The 19,440-nt window shown below is 34.4% G+C and overlaps 1 protein-coding gene across 1 annotated transcript; it reads left to right on the plus strand.

Moving 5' to 3' along the window:
• The first annotated feature begins 365 nt into the window (after positions 1-365).
• Positions 366-14,311, plus strand: LOC149414051 (uncharacterized). The gene is made up of 5 exons (XM_089643967.1): positions 366-659; positions 4,453-4,596; positions 7,892-8,041; positions 11,760-11,909; positions 13,112-14,311. The coding sequence occupies exons 1-5, from the start codon at positions 524-526 to the stop codon at positions 13,786-13,788; spliced, it is 1,257 nt and encodes a 418-aa protein (XP_089500093.1). The 5' UTR covers positions 366-523; the 3' UTR covers positions 13,789-14,311.
• The last annotated feature ends 5,129 nt before the right edge of the window (positions 14,312-19,440 follow it).

Here is a 19,440-nt window from a genome sequence, read left to right on the forward strand (position 1 = left end):
CTACACATGGAGTCAATCGTTGGTAATTTTTTTTATTAACCTAAAAAGCCCTGGACAAAGAAAGCATTTATATTTTGCAAGAATGATACTGAAGCCAAATCTTGTATCACAAAGTTTCAAAATGATTCATATGCAAAGTGGTATAAAATGAATTATTTGGATTTAATTTTTAATCATAACGGCTTGTAAATTATTGACCGGGAATGGGACATGTCATGATAAAATTATGTATTTGCCGCTTCAAATTGTTTATTAAGAACCAGTCCAGTTTTTAGGTTTATACGAAGATTTAAAATGGCAACACTTAGATTTCTTCTTAATTAAGAAATTATTTTCTTTTCTGTAGTATCTATGGATAAGTTTTCTCAGAATGCTTCCTGTCACTTTGTGTTTTTTGTTAATTTTATTCAGCTTTGCTCCTTTTACAATTTGCAAATCTTTTAAGAAAATAATCGGACCATATCTCTCAAAATGCCCTTTTAATCTCATTATAAAGTTAAAATAAAACTGAACCATAAAAAGCATGAATTCCCCCGCTATCAAGTTAGAACCAAGCACAAGTGCGGAAGAGAGTGTTCCTGTGATACTTACGGACATCGAGATAGATTATTCTTTTATAAAAAAAGAATGGCCGGAATCTATTTCCGAAAATAATTCAGGTATTTCGTTTTCTTTTCCTGGTACGCAATTGCTCTACAGACGTAAAATACAATCGAAATACAGGACACAAGAAATCTTTTCTGTAGATATTTGGAATTGCTGGCCACCCTTCATACAATTTTTTTGTATTTTTTGGAATAACTTTATTGAGTAAAACCTCAAATTGTAATATTTAATTATTGAAGACAATGTTAGCGAAGGAAATTTGCGATCATATACAAAGATATTTGTATGATACAGTTAAAAGTGACCGAGGGGGATAGAGTCCCATTAGCTCAGTTGGTAGAGCGGTGTCCCGGCAAGGCAGGGGTCCTGGGTTCGAGTCCTAGATGTGACCGTATACTTTTCTGATTTTTCTGTTTCAGATTTTCGTTTAGAAATCGCTAATATTGTCTTCAATAATTAAAAACTTTTGATTCACCTTAATTATTGGCAACTATCTGCCTTTGGGAAATTTTTAATTTTAACATAATTTTTAATGACGTATTTTGAACATTCGCTTTCGTTATATGGGATTACAACTATTTACAATAATTTCTGTTAACGATATTTTCATATATTGGTAATTCTGATTCTACACCAGGGTCCACAAGAAACATTATTACCATTTAATTCATGAGTATATCGGCGGAACTCTGAAAAAAATTAGGGTATTTAAGCAGTTTTTTATTACAATTTTTTTGTATGAAATAAAACCTAACCTAACTTTACCTAACCAAACCAAATCTAACCTTACCAAATCTAACCTAACCTAATCTAACCTTACCTAATCTGACCTAAGTTAACCTAATCTAACCTATACTAACCTAGCCTAACCAATACTGACATAATCTAACCTATACTAAACAAACCTAACCTAACCTTTACTAAACTAGCTCAACCTAACCTATACTAACCCATACTATCCTAACCTAACTTAACCTACACCAAACAAACCCTTCCAAAATAGTACCTATCTCATTTGCAAAGAGTAAATGGTAATAAAGTCTCTTCTAGCCACTCGTATAGTATCAGAAATACCAACATAAGAAAAATGTCTTCAACATATTATTACGGTCGTCATCCCATGTCATGTTCATGTTACGTTATTAAAATTAAGAATGCTAAAATTAAAAATTCCCCAAAAGCAGATTTCTTTTATAGTAATTAAGGTGAATCAAAAGGTTTATTTTAAATAAAATTGTATTAAGCATAGCTAGTGATCCCGAAAAATTACCATTTCTTCTTTGATTTTGTCTTTTTGCTTTGTAAGAAAATTTGCGACTGTTGCAAAAAGGACAAAAAATACATGCCACCAACAAGATAATATAAAACGTTGAATTTCGCCTTGTGAAGAACTCTAACAACTAGCAACACGTAAAAAATAGTTTGGTAAATGTACAGAAAAAAGGGACACGCTTAATACGCATTTTATTTAAAATAATACTTTGTAGTCGTTTTGGGGAATGGAAATATTTCATTTTAATTGTTTTTTCGTTAAAATTTAAACTAATCATTATTTGGAGGCCATTGCCTTGATGGCAAAGTTTTGAGGTTAGTTTTTTTCTTCTCTTATTAAACTAAAATATGAATATGCGTTCCCAAAATTCTTAGGTTGTCAGTTTGGGTTTAATTAAACCGTAGATAAGAAGAAATAGCATAAAAATATAGATATACACATGGGTTCGATGATAACTCCTCAAAATGACAATTCAACACACATTTAAAAGTGATGAAACAAAAACTAGGTTAAATAGTTACAAATGTAGCCTAAGGCCCATTTTCCACGTAACCGCACGTCATACGCACGCTTTCGTTAATTGACGATTGCAAGACGAATACTTGCATCTTGCGTAGAAACAATGAAATCTGTGTCCACGAAGCGGCAACGTCACGTCAGCCGCTCGTCATGCGTTCGTAATGCGGTGCGCGCGGCAACATGTCACTATTCGACCGACCGCATTGCAGTATTTTGTCTTTGTATCAGTGGTCCAACAGTAGAGACTAAATTTTGGTACGTATGTTTAGTCATTCGGTAAAATGATTGAAATACAGAATCATCTTTTGATAACTCTCTGGCAGCAACAAACACTCTACAATTTATATTTATTTTGATGTATGGATGAATCCAGTACTTTCTTCGCCTTTTTCGTCGTCTTCTAATAAAATAGTATGCTATAATCACTTCATCATCATCACTTGACATTTTCACAACAAAAGTTGAAAGAAAACTGAGACGTTTTGTAACGTGACTGACTATTGCATGAAGCAGCGTGGACATAACAAATATGCAAAATACGCCTATCTTCATTTGTAGGTAACATGCATCCTACAAAAGACGACTGTGTGGACAATGGGCCTAATTCAACAAAAACTGTGTTAAGTAGTTACATATGTAACTTATTTAACCTAGTTTTTGTTTCATCAATTTTCATAACTTTATAACACTTTGTAACGTGATAAATCAAGTACCCCGTTAATGTATTATTTAGTGTGGACGTCTTACATATGACGACACTGCTGAAGAGCTGTTCGAAGTTGTCTGACGGAAGACACGAGGACTATTCGGCATAAATAAACCAATTCGGGTAATTAAGTATTCGGTAAGTATTCCGGTAGCGGCGGTTGCAATCAGACGTACGAGGAAGAGGAACAGATTCGTGAGATGCTTTCATCGTGCATTAATTCCTAGAGATTCACTTTAAATATTGGTTTACTATAATTTATAATTTTTTTTCCATCGTTATTATATGGAACTGGTGCCCAAATTGATAATCTCGTAATGATATTCAAAATTAAAATCATTTTTGGATTGCCCACAATTTTTAACTTAACATCAAACCACCATGACTGGATCTTTTATTTAAAATTTAACATTTTTATTCTTTACACTAAGTAATATTAAATCTTCGTTACAACTTTTTATAGGTGTGACTTATCCGGTCACCATACATATGTATTATTTCAGCACATGGCGTGAAGAAAAGAGTCAAATTACCCATTTCTGGATACGGAATTACTTCCTTCTCATTGTTATATAAATGATACACGATGGTTTTTCCAATGAATTTGCGAATTAACCGTGTCCCTATTTTCTGTATATTTACGAATATTTTTTTATAATAAAAGTTTAACCGCGTTTAACGGAAGATGTAATCGCAGTTCAATACATTTTATATTCATACAGTACAGGGACTATGATTAAACATACAGGGTTTTTGAAATTCTAAAATTACACATCAATCTTATATTTGCTATTCTGCAGGTGTTTAATTTTATAAGTTCTTTATTAATTAAATTCTGGATACAGTCGCCATCTATGGATTGTTTGAATAGTTAATTATTAGAAATGGTGTGAATCTGTGCTAACATTTTAGAGCTCTACTTTGTCGATAAGCAGTTGCCTTTTTTTTCATTGTGTATATCAATCTGTCAATGGATTAGTATTTTTGATCTATAAAGGGCCTGTTCCCAGTGAAAAAAGTGTTCTTTCCTTCAGAAATTTATTACAGTAAACAGTGTTTAGCTGTACAAGGGTCGGGCCCGTTATCAATAAATTGTTATTGTCAACGTAGATATTATAAAAGGCATGTTTTGTGATACGAAATAAAAAAGTTAAAATACGACAAGTGTTTCCAGTAAAGTCCAAAACCAGAAAAATATACAGCAGGGTTTATATTACGTTTATTTATTTTTATGAAATAACTGACACCTGACGAGAGCGCCCCTTCCTGTGCGGTTTTGAAAGTATTTTCAGACTGTATCATTCCGATTACGGGTTCCATTTGTTTAGTAAGTAATTTCTGTTAACAGATGGAATGAGTTCAACGCAGCCTTCAAATGTAGACGGAGTCACCATCGAAGCAAGTGAAATGTCTAATACTGCAATTGATATCGAGGTTCCTGGTATTAAAAAGGAATACTTTGAGCCCTCAGAACGAATTCTCCTACCGGCGGGTAAGCGACTGTTAAAACCATTCCGTTATTGTTATTGCATATTCTTATTAGCATTAATAATTACTCGCCTGAAATATCCATACAAATTGAAAATATCTCCCGAGTAAAAATAAATGCCACCTACGGGAATTGAACTAGCACCTTCTGATGTCCGGTCAGGTGCTCTGGACCACTGAGCTACGTCGGCTTATTCCCAATCCGTCAAATAATTCCATATGTACTTCAATCGACAATTACTGCTTATTATATATTTTTTTCATTTTTAATCAGGAGATATTTTTAATTTGTATGGATATTTCAGGCGAGTAATTAATGCTTATAATAATTTGTTATCCTTTGTGCCATGCATAAAATACCTTGTCTTATAAATATTTGACAAGTCAAAATATTTCACCAACATATGTAGATATAATATATCTCGACGCCATCTATTCTCTGTCCACGATAAGAACGACCTGTTGGAGTACCAAATTAGGTTCGTTCTGCGCATACCACCCCCCCGCTCCTTTCCTTCTCCATCGCTCGGCTATCTCCGGCAATCTTCGCTGACAATTCGTTAGTCGTTAGTGCCTGCGCTTAGAGAAATTAACCCATTCAGACCCTGCTATAAAATGGATGTTCAGCCGATATGTCCGAATTCATTATCACCAATTACGAAAAACAAAAAAGGACAGGTAAACATTATTTATGTGTTATTTGTATGACTATTCGATTTACAACAATGCATTTTTATAATTCAAGGATATAGATAGGTAATATATGTATAAAATTTGTGAATGTTGGTGTTGATCGTTTTTTTTTATGTTTATAGGTGGTGCACAAACCTCAACGGACAATGATAATAAATATGTATCGAAAAAAAATTTCGGAATATCGATCACATTGTTGATGAACTAGAGGACAATAATGATAATTCGTTAGCTTTTGAAATTTCAAATGAATCATCTGAGGAAAATTATTTTTTTTTTAATGGCAATGATGATATTTTCAACTTTGGATTGATTTCTTAGCCGATTTGATAAATCTGATGCCTAATAAAGTACAATATGTATTGTAATACTATCATCATCATTATTTGAATGTATTAAAATGTTTTAATTTTTTAGTTTATTTATCGGTAGGAAAATAAATTAAATAATTAATTTGTTAAAAAAGTGGGTCTAAATGTGTTAACGCTCGTCCTTTTAGGAGTGGGGCGAAGGGGCGGAGACATGCGCGTCCACGGGTTGTTCTAAAGTTGGACCGAGTATAGTGAAAAAAATCAGCATTTACAAAGCCTTTCCTACCAAAATAAATTTGGTTGCTTACAGGTGAAAAAAAAATTATAAGCAGTAATTGTTGACTGAAGTACTTGTACATATTGAATTATTTGGCGGGTTGGGAATAAGCCGACGTAGCTCAGTAGTCCAGAGCACCTGACCGGACATCAGAAGGTGCGGGTTCAATTCCTGTCGGCGGTATTTATTTTTACTCGGGAGATATTTTCAATTTGTATGGATATTTCGGGCAAGAAATTAATGCTTATAATAATTTGATAATCCTTTGTGCCATGCATAAAAAACTTGTCTTACAAACATTAGTTTATCGTTAAAAAATAATTACTATAAATTGTTGTCGTGCAAAATCACCTCAAGGGCGCTGTACAAATATATAATACATTTCTACAATGATCTATGTTATTACCAACTATACATGGAGATAATATACACACTACCATACTTACCGTAGGTCACTTGAGATTAACACTGTTTATTAGAAAAAAATATTTATGGTTTGCCCGCACAGGACATAATTGTAAAATAGGACTTTCCAATATTTATTTTAATAACATATACAGATATACAGGGTGTATCGGCACTAACCCGACAAACTTTAACCAGCTATTCCTTAGCACATTTGGAGTAAAAAATGTTATGGGCACTTTGCTGTCCGGTAGCATTTTTTTCAATTAAAAACAAAAAAATTAAAAATTTCCACACTACATCACTGTCATTGGCATTGCTTTTCGTGTTAAACAGCTGTTATAAGCAAGTATGTCGAAAAGCGCCTTTGCTCTTTCGTACACACTATATACTAATAGTTAAAAATGAGACGAATGGTGCCGTGCCATTTCGTTGTGATTGTAAAAGTGCGCCAATATAGGTACACACGTGCATTATTCAACGGAATTCGAATAAAATGTTGCCAGATGGGTTTTCAAACTTTGACAAAGGATAAAACAGTGGTGACATGTGGTGAAAATATGAATAATAATTTTTTTATTAAAAAAAAACTTTACCCGACAGCAAAGTGCACATACATTTTTTTACTCCAAATAAGGAGTAGCTGGTTAAAGTTTGTCGGGTACGTGCCGATACACCCTGTATTGTATGTTATTTAATGAGCGTGTTTAGGAAAGGAAAAACCAATCGGTATTACAGTACAAGTTTTTGATCAGCATTTACTTTCCTAAATGTAATTCGTCCCTCGGTATAAGACCGACAAATTATAATGTACGTATCAAATCACAATTAAAGCTGTTAAAATGTTAGGCTTCATCATAAGAAACACAAAACTTTTTAATAGCATCGATATCATTAAGCAACTCTACTTTGCCTATGTACGAAGTCAAGTAAGATTTAATAATTATGCAGAGACAGCTTCATACTTTAAAATTGATTCACTGAGTGTACGGAGGCATCATAAGGATGCACTATTCCTGTATAAAGTAGTTAACAATAATATTCAATGCCCAGAGTTGCTAAACAAGATTCCATTCAATGTACCTGCGCGTTCAACACGCTCTTGTGTCCTGTTCAGGGTTGATCAAAGCAAAACGAACTCTAAGCAGAATTCTTGCCTGAACAGACTATGCAATAAGTACAATAGCGTATTATCTAAGGTGGATATTTTCAGTTGCGAACTTACCAAATACAAAAGGTCCATAAAAGAATATTTCTCTGATGGTTTGTGAATAATGTTTATGTCTCTATTGTTTGTATTGTTTATATCTCTATTATGATTTGATTTATATCTACAATCTCTCTCCATGGCTATAAATGTATTGTTTTGTAAATTTTTCGTTTCATATAATCTTTTGTTTTGTATAATTTTTTTAATTAATATTCCTTTCTCACAAATTTAAATTATGCTGTCTCAGTTAAAGTCACAAGGAAAAAATTCATTATTTGTTTTTATTTTACTAAATAACACTTATGTACAAACTGATTAAATGTAATAACTAACTAACTAATTAACTGTCGATCTCCCAAAAAATGAATAAATAAATAAATAAATTGTTGTTTTGTTTTTCCAGGTATCATTAATAAGAAGAATGTTACCATCAAGGCAGATCCAGGGCCCCGAGAAGAACGAAGGGGAATTCCTTATACGGAAATTGATATAGACCAACTGGATGTTAAAAGGGAATGCTTAGAGCACTCTGAAAGTATTACCCCGACAGCAGGTAAAATTGATTTATATTTGTTCAAATTAAGAATTGTGTGGTTAAGAATAATAATGCTAAGTACGACCATTAATATAGATCCTGAGACATTTAAGACCTTAAGGCGATGCCATACGTAGCAATGCAAATTCATGATCTTTTGGTTTGAAAATTTGATCACTTAGAAATGTTGTAGATGCTTTAATTAAATACTGCGAGTAGAACACATCTTGGCCTACTACTAAATGACCTAGTATTTTTTAGATAAGTCTTTTAATAAGCCTAAGAAAAAATGATGTATCAGGCCCATGAAAACTGCTTTAAAGTTCAAAATCTCCTACTTACAAACCCATTTTCGGTTATCATTTTATTGTATAATGTGGTAAATTAAGTTATTTATAAAACGATCGGAAATTTTTTAAATATTTATGCCTGAACATCCACAAAATAAAATAAAAGGCACTTTTTGGCCATGTTTTTTCTTGCATAAATCAAAACAGGCGGATGGTGTTAAGCTGGAATTTAAACCTTATCGCCATCTACGTAAGGGGTGTTATTGATAACGGCTCTATTTACACGACGTAGTGCATCGCCTTAAGTGAAAATGGTAAAAATATTTATTAAAACACTACTCGTTTGAAATACAGCAAAAATGTCTCGAAAATTGCTTGAGTTGCATTTGAAGATACATTTTGAAATTTTTCATTCCTATAACATAGTAAATAACAGAATAAAACTTGTTTAAAATAATTTTTGGAGCTTACTTTGAGATTTTTTTCTATGGATAATTAAAGTTTCGGCATAACAAGTGTATAGATATTATCGTAAAAAATAAGATATAAATTTTTTGCAACTTACAAACTTAAAGAGTTAGCAAGAAACTTGTTATACATCGGACGAAATTGGGTATACGAGGGCTCAAGTGAGCAGAGTTAGCACTTACCCAACAGACTTTAACCAGCGATTGCTGGGCTTATTTTTAGTAAAAAATGTATTTGTCATTTTGCTGTCTGGTAATTTTTAAAAGTATATGTAAAACCCGGCAAAACGAAAATGCAAATGACGTTATTCTTATACAGGGTTTTCCAATAAGAGTTGTTATTTTGAATAGCCCGCTCTTTCGGTAAATGTTACTTTTGAAGTTGTCACTTTTTGACATTTGACAAGTAAAAACTACGCCATTAATAAAAATGGAACGATACACGCTTCAACAACGCATTGAAATTATTAAAATTTACTTGAGTTAATCAAATGCAAATCATCTTCAGTGATGAGGCCCATTTCCACCTCGGTGCTTCGTCAACAAGCAAAATTGTCGCATCTGGGGCTCGGAAAACCCAAGAGTTATTGTTGAAAACCCTCTCTATCCTCAACGTGTGACTGTTTGGTGCGGTTTATGGTCCGGCGGAGTCATTGAACCTTACTTTTTCGAAAATGAGGCTGGAGCAACAGTTACGGTCAATGAATTGCGTTTTCGAGAGATGATTAATGATTTTTTATGGCCGGAATTGGATGGTATTGATTTGGACAACGTGTACTTCCAACAAGACGGCGTTACGTGCCACACAAGCAACGAAACCATTGATCTTTTACGATTGAATACCAAAATAACACCTCTTATTGGAAAACCCGACATTTAAAGTGCCAGTTTTTGTTTTTTTGGTTAATAATTATAGCGATGTTATAAAATAGGAAAATGTAACCAAACCACTACTCATCAAATTTGAAATAATTAGAAAATTTAACAAGTCATGGTAATGACGATCGGTAGATCAGACCAAATTTAACAAGTCATGGTAATGACGATCGGTAGATCCGACCAAATTTAACAAGTCATGGTAATGACGATCGGTAGATCAGACCAAATTTAACAAGTCATGGTAATGACGATCGGTAGATCAAACCAAATTTAACAAGTCATGGTAATTAGGATCGGTAGATCAGACCAAAATTGACGATGTCAAACTACCAATGATAAAGATTTATTCTTGTCATACTCAAACCAAAAGAGAGATGTGTGCAAATTGTAATAGAAGTCGCAACTACTGTTTGTGGTCTCTTGAGAAGAGAAGACTTAGTAAAAACAAGGTTAGAATCAGGAAAAATATGCCGATTTTCAACAACAAAAACAGTAGCGTTCATAGCACAGTTTTAATTGTTAATAATCTTTCGTAATTATGGGGATTTCTAAATTCTTATAAATCGGCAAAGTAGGCAAAAAAAATAAATCACTTCATTCTACTGTATATCTTAACATATTACAAGAGTGCATGGATGAATTTACTGCACTTTTTCCGACAATACACTTACCACCGAAAGTAAGATCGAAGAATTATATCCGACTGAATATTTATGTTCAAAATTGTAAATGGTAGTGTAGACAGCCTTGATTTAATTAACCTCATTGAATTTCGTGTACCCATAAGAGCTACTCGTTCTAAAACCCTATTTAATTGTAACAATTCTAAGACTGAACATTTCAAACACTCGCTTGTACTTAGATTACATGAAATTAGTAATAGGTACGCAGATGTAGCGGATCTGTTTAACTGCACAGAAGCTAGGTACAAAAAGGCTTTAATATCATATCTTTTAAATCATGACCAATAAAATGTAAGTCTACTCATACTTACGTAAAAAGTCAAATAAATATCTAAATAAAATGAACTGCCTGGGGAAACTGAGGAAACTTGGGTCAATAATAATAGTCAATACGGTGAATAAACAGCTTTATGCCACTTACCTACTTTCAACCAAAACCTGAAAATAAATGCATACATTTTAGCTATTGCAATATATTATATCATATATCTTTACTATCATATCTTTCAATCAATAATAATCTAACCTAGTCTACCTATAAGTTTTAAATGTACTTGTATCTCTAACTTTTATATCCATCTAGAGTTTCTGTTAATTGTATATTTTCTGATGTCACTGTTTATAATTTACTGTATATGGTATATTTTATACCGTTGATATTAAAATAAATAAACGGTTTTGTCGAAATAACTTGAAAATTATTTTACGAATACAGTTTTAAGCATTAAAAATGTGTTAATCACCAAAATGTATTGTACCATGTTGTACTTTGAAGACTAAGGACGGGTTGTTTCGGAGAATTTGAACAATTCATCAAATTTCAACGTTCATTTTCCAGTTCTGTGAGAGATTTTTTCAAGATCTGTTTTAATTTCAGTTTTGTCAAGCAACTAGCCTATAATGATATAATAACAGAACTTGAATAGGACTTTCACAGAACCCGGAAATGAACGTTGAAATTTGATGAATTGTTCAAATTCTCCGAAACAACCCGTCCTTAGTATATGAAGTCACTGAAAAGTAACATTCCCAATAAATGTTTTACCAAAACACAGTGGATGTGTTACTATACATTCATACTATATGTATAAAATAGACGTAATAAAGCATTCTTTCACTGCCTTTAATTAAATTGCTAGATTAAATTTCGTTTCGAATATGCTCAAGAGTAAGGTTTTCCTTCTCGAAGCATCGGTACCTGAACCGGATATCTGGTTCCTTCTTATTTTTTAAATTAACCTTTATAAGTCTATTATATAAATTCCCGCCACTTCACGATTTATCAATGGCTTCTTTAATCGTTAATAATACGAAAAGCTTTTTTATAGTACTCTCTTGAAGAAGGCGGCCGTAATTTGAAATGTAACGCTGTTAGTCTGGGCAAATTAATGTACATATTGTTGTTTTGATTTTCCAGGAATCATTAATAAGGAGACTGTTACCATAAAGGCAGATCCAGGGCCCCGAGAAGAACGAGGGGGAATTCCTTATACGGAAATTGATATAGACCAACTGGATGTTAAAAGGGAATTCTTAGAGCACTCTGAAAGTACTACCCCGACAGCAGGTATAGCCGATTTACATTTATTATAATATAATAATGGTAGGTACATCAAAATAGATCCTGAGACATTTAAACCTCAAGTTTAAACCCTTTGTAAAATTCATAGATGTTGTCACTGTATGCAGGGTATATCAGCACGTACCCGACAGACATTGACCATAGTTGAGCTTATTTGAAATTAGAAATGTAGATGTCATTTTGCTGTCTGATATAAGTTTGTAACGCGTGGTCCGTTGGTTTAAGTCTGTCGGGTTTGTGCTGATACACCTGTATACTATGGTGGAGTGGTTCAGTAAGGAAGTTCTTTTTCTTAGTAATATCGACTTCGGGTTACGCGGGATTGTTGCTCTGTCATGTAATTATTTAAGAAAATTATAAATATTAAAAATGTATATTAATGATTTTTTTAAATATTGTAATCACAAATAATGAGAATTGAGTGCAAAAACAAATGAACTGGATCTGTTCCTTCATGTAGTTTAAACTTGAGACTAAAAAATGACAGAAAACGTTTTTTCAAGAAATTCCAACCAATATGTTATGTTATGTAAGGATGAATTTTTAAACCTGGTGGATAACACGCTAGTTTGAAAGAACCGCATTATGATCTCAAGAAGATATTGATTTTGAGGAGCTTGTTGCAATTGGACGCGACGGAACTGCAGTCAACGTGGGGTGCCAAGAAGGCGTGATTCGGCACCTTGAATCACACATCAAACGTCCTTTACAGTGAATGTCAGCTACATGCAAACGAGTTGACGTTGTGACATCTTTTTGACTACATCGATGGTACCACGACCATACTAAATACGGTTTCACTGGTACTATGGGAAAAATGGTCAGCGGAGCGGCCGCCCGTCGTCAGTTATAACTGGGCACTTGAATGGGATTAAGTCACTTGCAAGACTGGCCTAGCTCGATATTGCCGCTTTATATAGGGCACACTTACGCGTAGTAGAATAGAGAAACTTCCCAGCCTAGTAGGTCGGCGCATATTTCGCCGCTCGGCTAGTAGATTCCAATGTGATGCGCGTTGCATGTATTAATGTTCTAGAACCTACTTAGTAACTGCCGCTACAATTTAAAAAATAATCTTATATAATTAGGTACCCATCTTATAATTTATATAAATAATCTAAATATTAACGTTTTTATGACTTCATTGTGCTTTTACTTATTAAACTCTTATCCGCAATCTTTTTCAGACTTATTGACGGCTCTGAAGACAAATCCTGAGGGAAAACGATTCTCTTGTCCTCATTGCAACTTCTGCTCAGGCGAGTCCACTTTAAAAGTCCACTTGTGCACCCATAATGGAAACTTTTCATGTATTAAAAAGGGACATTTGAACAAACACATGCCGACTCACAGTGGAAAAAAACCTTTTGCATGTCCCGACTGCAATTTTTCATTTATTACAAGGGGAAAATTAACTAGACATCTGCTGACTCACAGTGGAGAAAAACCTTTTTCATGCACCGAGTGCAACTATGCATGTTCCCAAAAGGAAGGTTTGAAGAGACACATGTTGACTCACAGTGGAGAAAAACCCTTTTCGTGTCCCGACTGCAACTATACATGTTCTCTAAAGGGAGCCTTGATGTTACACATGTTGACTCACAGTGGAGAAAAACCTTTTTCATGTCCTGAATGCAACTATTCATTTTCTCGAAGGGGATATTTGAAGATACACATGTGGACTCACAGTAGAGATAAGCCCTTTTCATGTCCTGACTGCAACTATTCATGTTCTCAAAATGGAAATTTAAAGACACACATGATGATTCACAGTGGAGAAAAACCTTTTTCATGTCCCGACTGCAACTATTCATGTTCTCAAAAGGGAGCTTTGAAAAAACACATGCTGCGGATTCACATGTAGATTTGAAGAAACACATGTGAGTTATTCATGTTCTTAGAAAGGGAGATTTGAAGAAACACATGTGAATTATTCATGTTCTGTTTTTAAAGATTTTGCAATCAGACACAACTTAAAAGTTATTCTAAGGAATCTTGTACACGCCCTGAGATAGAATCATTCCTTAATTATAGATTCTTGGGTTTTGTAGTGTATTACTTATATTTTTTCTGTAATACACGTGCATATTCACTTGTAAATAAATGCTAAATTGGCATAATTTTATTTCATCCCCACAAATGTGTAATAAGTTATGATGTGATGGGTGTAAACGTTACAGGACCCACAGGTTGGGAACCCGTTAGCTTAGGCGTTAGCCGTCTTCTTTTCCTCAAAAGAAAACTCCAAACAGCATCCCCAAAGATGCTAATTATTTTCTTCACGGCCTCCTGTATGGAGTACAAATAAAATGTTTGATGCTGACAAAGTGTACAAGGATGAAGCAGCATATCTCATTGAATATGGTTTTTTTTAATGGAGTGTCAAAAATGTGTATCTATTAAATATTAAATAAAATATTTTTCTCAGTGAGTTTAGAATTACTAAGTGAATTTAAAATATTATTTTAGTACAAATTAGTTTTTTGCCAAATAATTTAAACAAATCATAAAAATCATCAGCTCGTTAAGTTTTTGAAACATATACCCTTCCTTGCGCCAGATTAAAAGTCTTGGTAATGAACAGCTAATCATTCTTTTTATGATATTTTCAATCAGAATGGTTAAAGGCCATTGGGTATCAACTCCAATGGTCCTCTGATTTGAAAACATCCTCTCCGATAAAAGGTCATTAGTATTCAATAATTAAACCTTCTATTTCTGTTAAGCCCTGCTTTTACAAATACACTTCCATGCCTAAAACGTGTATTTCTTCAACCCTGTAGCGAAATGGGTCACACGTATTGTCTCAGCCATTTTGCCAGGTTCCATATAGTCAGTGCCCTGTACTGTGATTGTGGGTCAGATGATATTTGATAATTTTTTTGATTGTCATTTCAATGAACAGCTCTTCGCGCTGGTTCGTTTTTGTCCATCAGACCATTTTTAGCGAAATTGAGTTATGGAATTGTTCTTAATAAACAAGTCATAAAATTATTAAATGGGTTTTTATAAAGAATTTTGTCTCAAGTCCACCAAAATCACACAACATTCAGAGCATGTTTATCCAACATCCACAAGTTGATCAAAATAAAGCCTCGTTTTTAAACAAGTTACTAAGTTTAAATTCATAGTATTGTTGCCAATATCTACAGCCATTCGTAGTCTAAGTGAAAAATTCGAACTCTGTTACAAACGCATTTCTCCAACAGACCAAATAGCCAATAGCAGCACAGCGGAAGACAACGTGATCAGCGAAAGATATCTGTCATTCGAGTCAGTCTTTTGCGTCATGAAAATAAAAATCTTCACTTCTGATTTTGCTATTTACAAGGTTATTTTAGTGGTTTGCGGGAAGTGTTTGTCACACAAAGTGCCCAAATACTTTTATATATATATTTTTTAATATTAATTCCACACAGGAGGCCCTGAAGAAAATAATTTCCCTCAGGGCCTATGTCATCTTTGGGGATGCTGTGTGGAGGATCTTTTTGTGGAGAGGAAGGAGTGAACATGGGTCTTGAAGAGTCCCATGTTGTAGGAGGGAGGAAACACAGAGGCCGGCAGTTCGTTCCACTGCCGAGCTGTTGAACTTAAGAACGAATCGTAGAAGCGACCCGTTCTCATGTGACAAGTGTCAACTGTGTACAAATGTTTGGCGTGTATCCCGACTACGCACCGGTGCCGAAGGGATCAATGACGCTAGTTCCTCAGAGCATCTTCCATTGTAATACCGATAGAACAAGGACAGCATACCTACCTGACGCCTGTGCTCTAAAGATTGCAGTCCGTTTGTTAAGATTGGGGAATCTATCAAACGGACCGCCAGTTTTTGCACAGAGTCAAGGGTTTTTTCAGGTATTTAGGGGCTCCAGACCAGAGATGGCTGCCAAATTCGACAGTAGGGCGCACTTGCGATTTGTACAGGGTCAGCAGTTGTGTAGGTACTATTAAAGTATCTGCGGGCCCTGTACAGTACGCCCAGCTTCTGAGAGGCCAACTTTACTCTGGCTTCGATGGAGCCCCCGTACCTGAGCTGGTCACTTATAGTTATACCAAGCATATCAATGGAAGGCCTGTTCGGAAGATTGCTTCCTTTGAAGGAGACTAGATTATCATTTGGATCCCTTTTAGACGTAATCAGACAGGATTGGGTCTTTGAAACATTAAATTCGACGAGATTAAAATACGTAAAATGCAGAAAAAGACAATCATTTACAAGAAATAAATAACGGGTTATCAAAATATTATCATTTTCTTAGCAAATTGTTCAATTTTGGTTTTAAAGTATCGTCCGTTAACCAATTTAAAATGATAATTATTGGTGTTGTTTTCTCTGTCTATCCCTAAATCCCATAAATTTTAAATTTGCTTTTGCATTTGACGCCGAAATGGGTTGATATTTATGAAAATAATTTTTATTATGTTATCTAGAAAATAATGGTTGTAAATATGCGTTTTAGGAATACCTAAAATAATGATTTATTATTAAATGTATTTTACCCGTTTATTATTAGGAAACCAAATTTGGTCCCAAACATCATACGCCGTAATGAATGCAGGTAACCAATATTTTACCAGAGCGACCATACATTATTAAAAGTTTCTCTCTTCCTCTCATGTGAACATGTATGATTTTTTATGCCTGAAAGAGAACTAAATGATGTTCCTTATTGCCTTTGAAATATTTATACTCGATGCAAAGGAAATAATCCTAAAAAATGACAAAGTGCATGATAAGAAATTGGAATATTGAAATATTCCTAAAATTAATGACAATTTCAATGTCGCACGGGACTTATATAAGAACATATTTAAAATACTGAAGGGTGAAGGAGATATATATGGAAGACTTGAAGACCAATGTGGACCATCGTTACGTTACGGACACGTGCGGATTAAGAGTTCTGCGTAAGCCTATATTTCGCAAGACCCAGCATGTTTTTTATTCCAATTGTCATTGTAAGTGTTTCGTTTGGTATTTATTATAATGATTTATGGGTTAGATCTTATAATAGCATGAATTGCACACACTACACCCATGCGTAGTGTGTTCAATTCCTCGGTTGGCTAAGTCCTCCATCACAACACAAGCAACATTTTCCGATTACTGTGGTGGTAGTAGGAGATTTTCAAATATTGTCAGGTTATTCGTGACCCGGGAATGTTTTTCTTTCTTTTTTTAAATAAAGAAAAATGACTTAATTAATCCATTCGACAGATCACAGATAGTAATAATATTTTTGCGACCTACAGTAGTAATGTGACATGTATATTAAACAATTGATAAAGTTATGTATATTAAATAAATACAAATTTGAATATCTATCCAGTTGTTGGACTACTTTAATGTAATGCCCGGGTTTATTAAATTTTTCCCACCATTTGTCCCCATAACATGTCAGCACTGGAACATTTCAATCACTTTTGTTAATTTAACTGCGTGGGTTAATGGTCATATTAGTACCTATATAGAAATAGAGTTAGGAAGCAGGACGATGTAATGAGGTTAATCATAGACATATTTTTTGTTGAAGTACTACACATGGAGTCAATCGTTGGTAATTTTTTTTATGAACCTAAAAAGCCCTGGACAAAGAAAGCATTTATATTTTGAATGATACTGAAGCCAAATCTTGTAGCACAAACTTTCGAAATGATTCAGACGCAAAGTGGTATAAAATGAATTATTTGGATTTAATTTTTACATTGTTAATGCAATCATAACGGCTTGTAAATTATTTTTGACCGGGAATGGGACATGTCATGATAAATTATGTATTTGCCGCTTCAAATTTGTTTATTAAGAACCAGTCCAGTTTTTAGGTTCATACGAAGATTTAAAATGGCAACACTTAGATTTCTTCTTAATTAAGAAATTGTTTTCTTTTCTGTAGTTTCTATGGATAAGTTTTCTCAGAATGCTTCCTGTCATTTTGTGTTTTTTGGTAATTTTATTCAACTTTGCTCCTTTTACAATTTGCAAATCTTTTAAGAAAATAATCGGACCATATCTCTCAAAATGCCCTTTTAATCTCATTATAAAGTTAAAATAAAACTGAACCATAAAAAGCATGAATTCCCCCGCTATCAAGTTAGAACCAAGCACAAGTGCGGAAGAGAGTGTTCCTGTGATACTTACGGACATCGAGATAGATTATTCTTTTATAAAAAAAGAATGGCCGGAATCTATTTCCGAAAATAATTCAGGTATTTCGTTTTCTTTTCTTGGTACGCAATTGCTCTACAGACGTAAAATACAATCGAAATACAGGACACGAGAAATCTTTTCTGTAGATATTTGGAATTGCTGGCCACCCTTCATACAATTTTTTTGTATTTTTTGGAATAACTTTATTGAGTAAAACCTCAAATTGTAATATTTAATTATTGAAGACAATGTTAGCGAAGGAAATTTGCGATCATATACAAAGATATTTGTATGATACAGTTAAAAGTGACCGAAGGGGATAGGGTCCCATTAGCTCAGTGATAGAGCGGTGCCCGGGAAGGCAAGGGTACTGGGTTCGAGTCCTAGATGTGACCGTATACTTTTCTGATTTTTCTGTTTCAGATTTTCGTTTAGAAATCGCTAATATTGTCTTCAATAATTAAAAACTTTTGATTCACCTTAATTATTGGCAACTATCTGCCTTTGGGAAATTTTTAATTTTAACATAATTTTTAATGACGTATTTTGAACATTCGCTTTCGTTATATGGGATTACAACTATTTACAATAATTTCTGTTAACGATATTTTCATATGTTGGTAATCCTGATTCTACACGAGGGTCTACATTCAGGGGTGTCAAAGATACGGACCGCGGGCCGCATGCGGCCCTCGGACCCTATCAATACGGCCCGCGAGCCGTATGCGGCACTCGGGTCCCATCATTACGGCTCGCTACCACGTGACAATATTATGTCGCGGAGGACAGAACCGCACTCTTTCATTGTAGATTTTAGATATTCAGAGGACAGTCGATGCCTACGCGTGTTTAAAATTGCAAGCGATTGATTTACAGTGTAATTTCAAGAGACGCGCGCATCGGACGCGGTGCGCCGTGCACCGAGCGTGAGCGTAACCTTTTCTCTTACGCCGGCTGGTGGCGCTGGTCTGGTGCACGACTCGTACTCACGACGCCCCCTCCCCCCCGACCCCGCACCGCAAGGGTCGCAGTTGCCGGTCGCCGGCGCAGTCAGATTTAAGCCTTAGCATCGAGCGGTCGCGTCGAGTGTTTATATTACTTACGTACTCATAGTTTGTTGTTCATTCAAGTTCTAATATTGGTACGTGGCATAATGTCGCAAAAACGTAAAGTTGATAGTGAGTGCAGAGTTTTTCAGACAAAATGGGAAATTGCATATTTTTTCATGGAATGGAAAGGTAAATCACTTTGTTTGATTTGCAATCAAACAATTGCTGTTTGTAAGGAGTATAATTTAAAGAGACATTATGATTCGAATCATAAAGGAAAATTTGAAGGTTACACTGAAAAGATAAGAATGGACAAACT

Source organism: Hesperophylax consimilis, chromosome 20, assembly GCF_061612785.1.
Source record: "Hesperophylax consimilis isolate HC1 chromosome 20, BYU_Hcon_1.0, whole genome shotgun sequence".
Classification (NCBI taxonomy): Eukaryota; Metazoa; Arthropoda; class Insecta; order Trichoptera; family Limnephilidae; genus Hesperophylax; species Hesperophylax consimilis.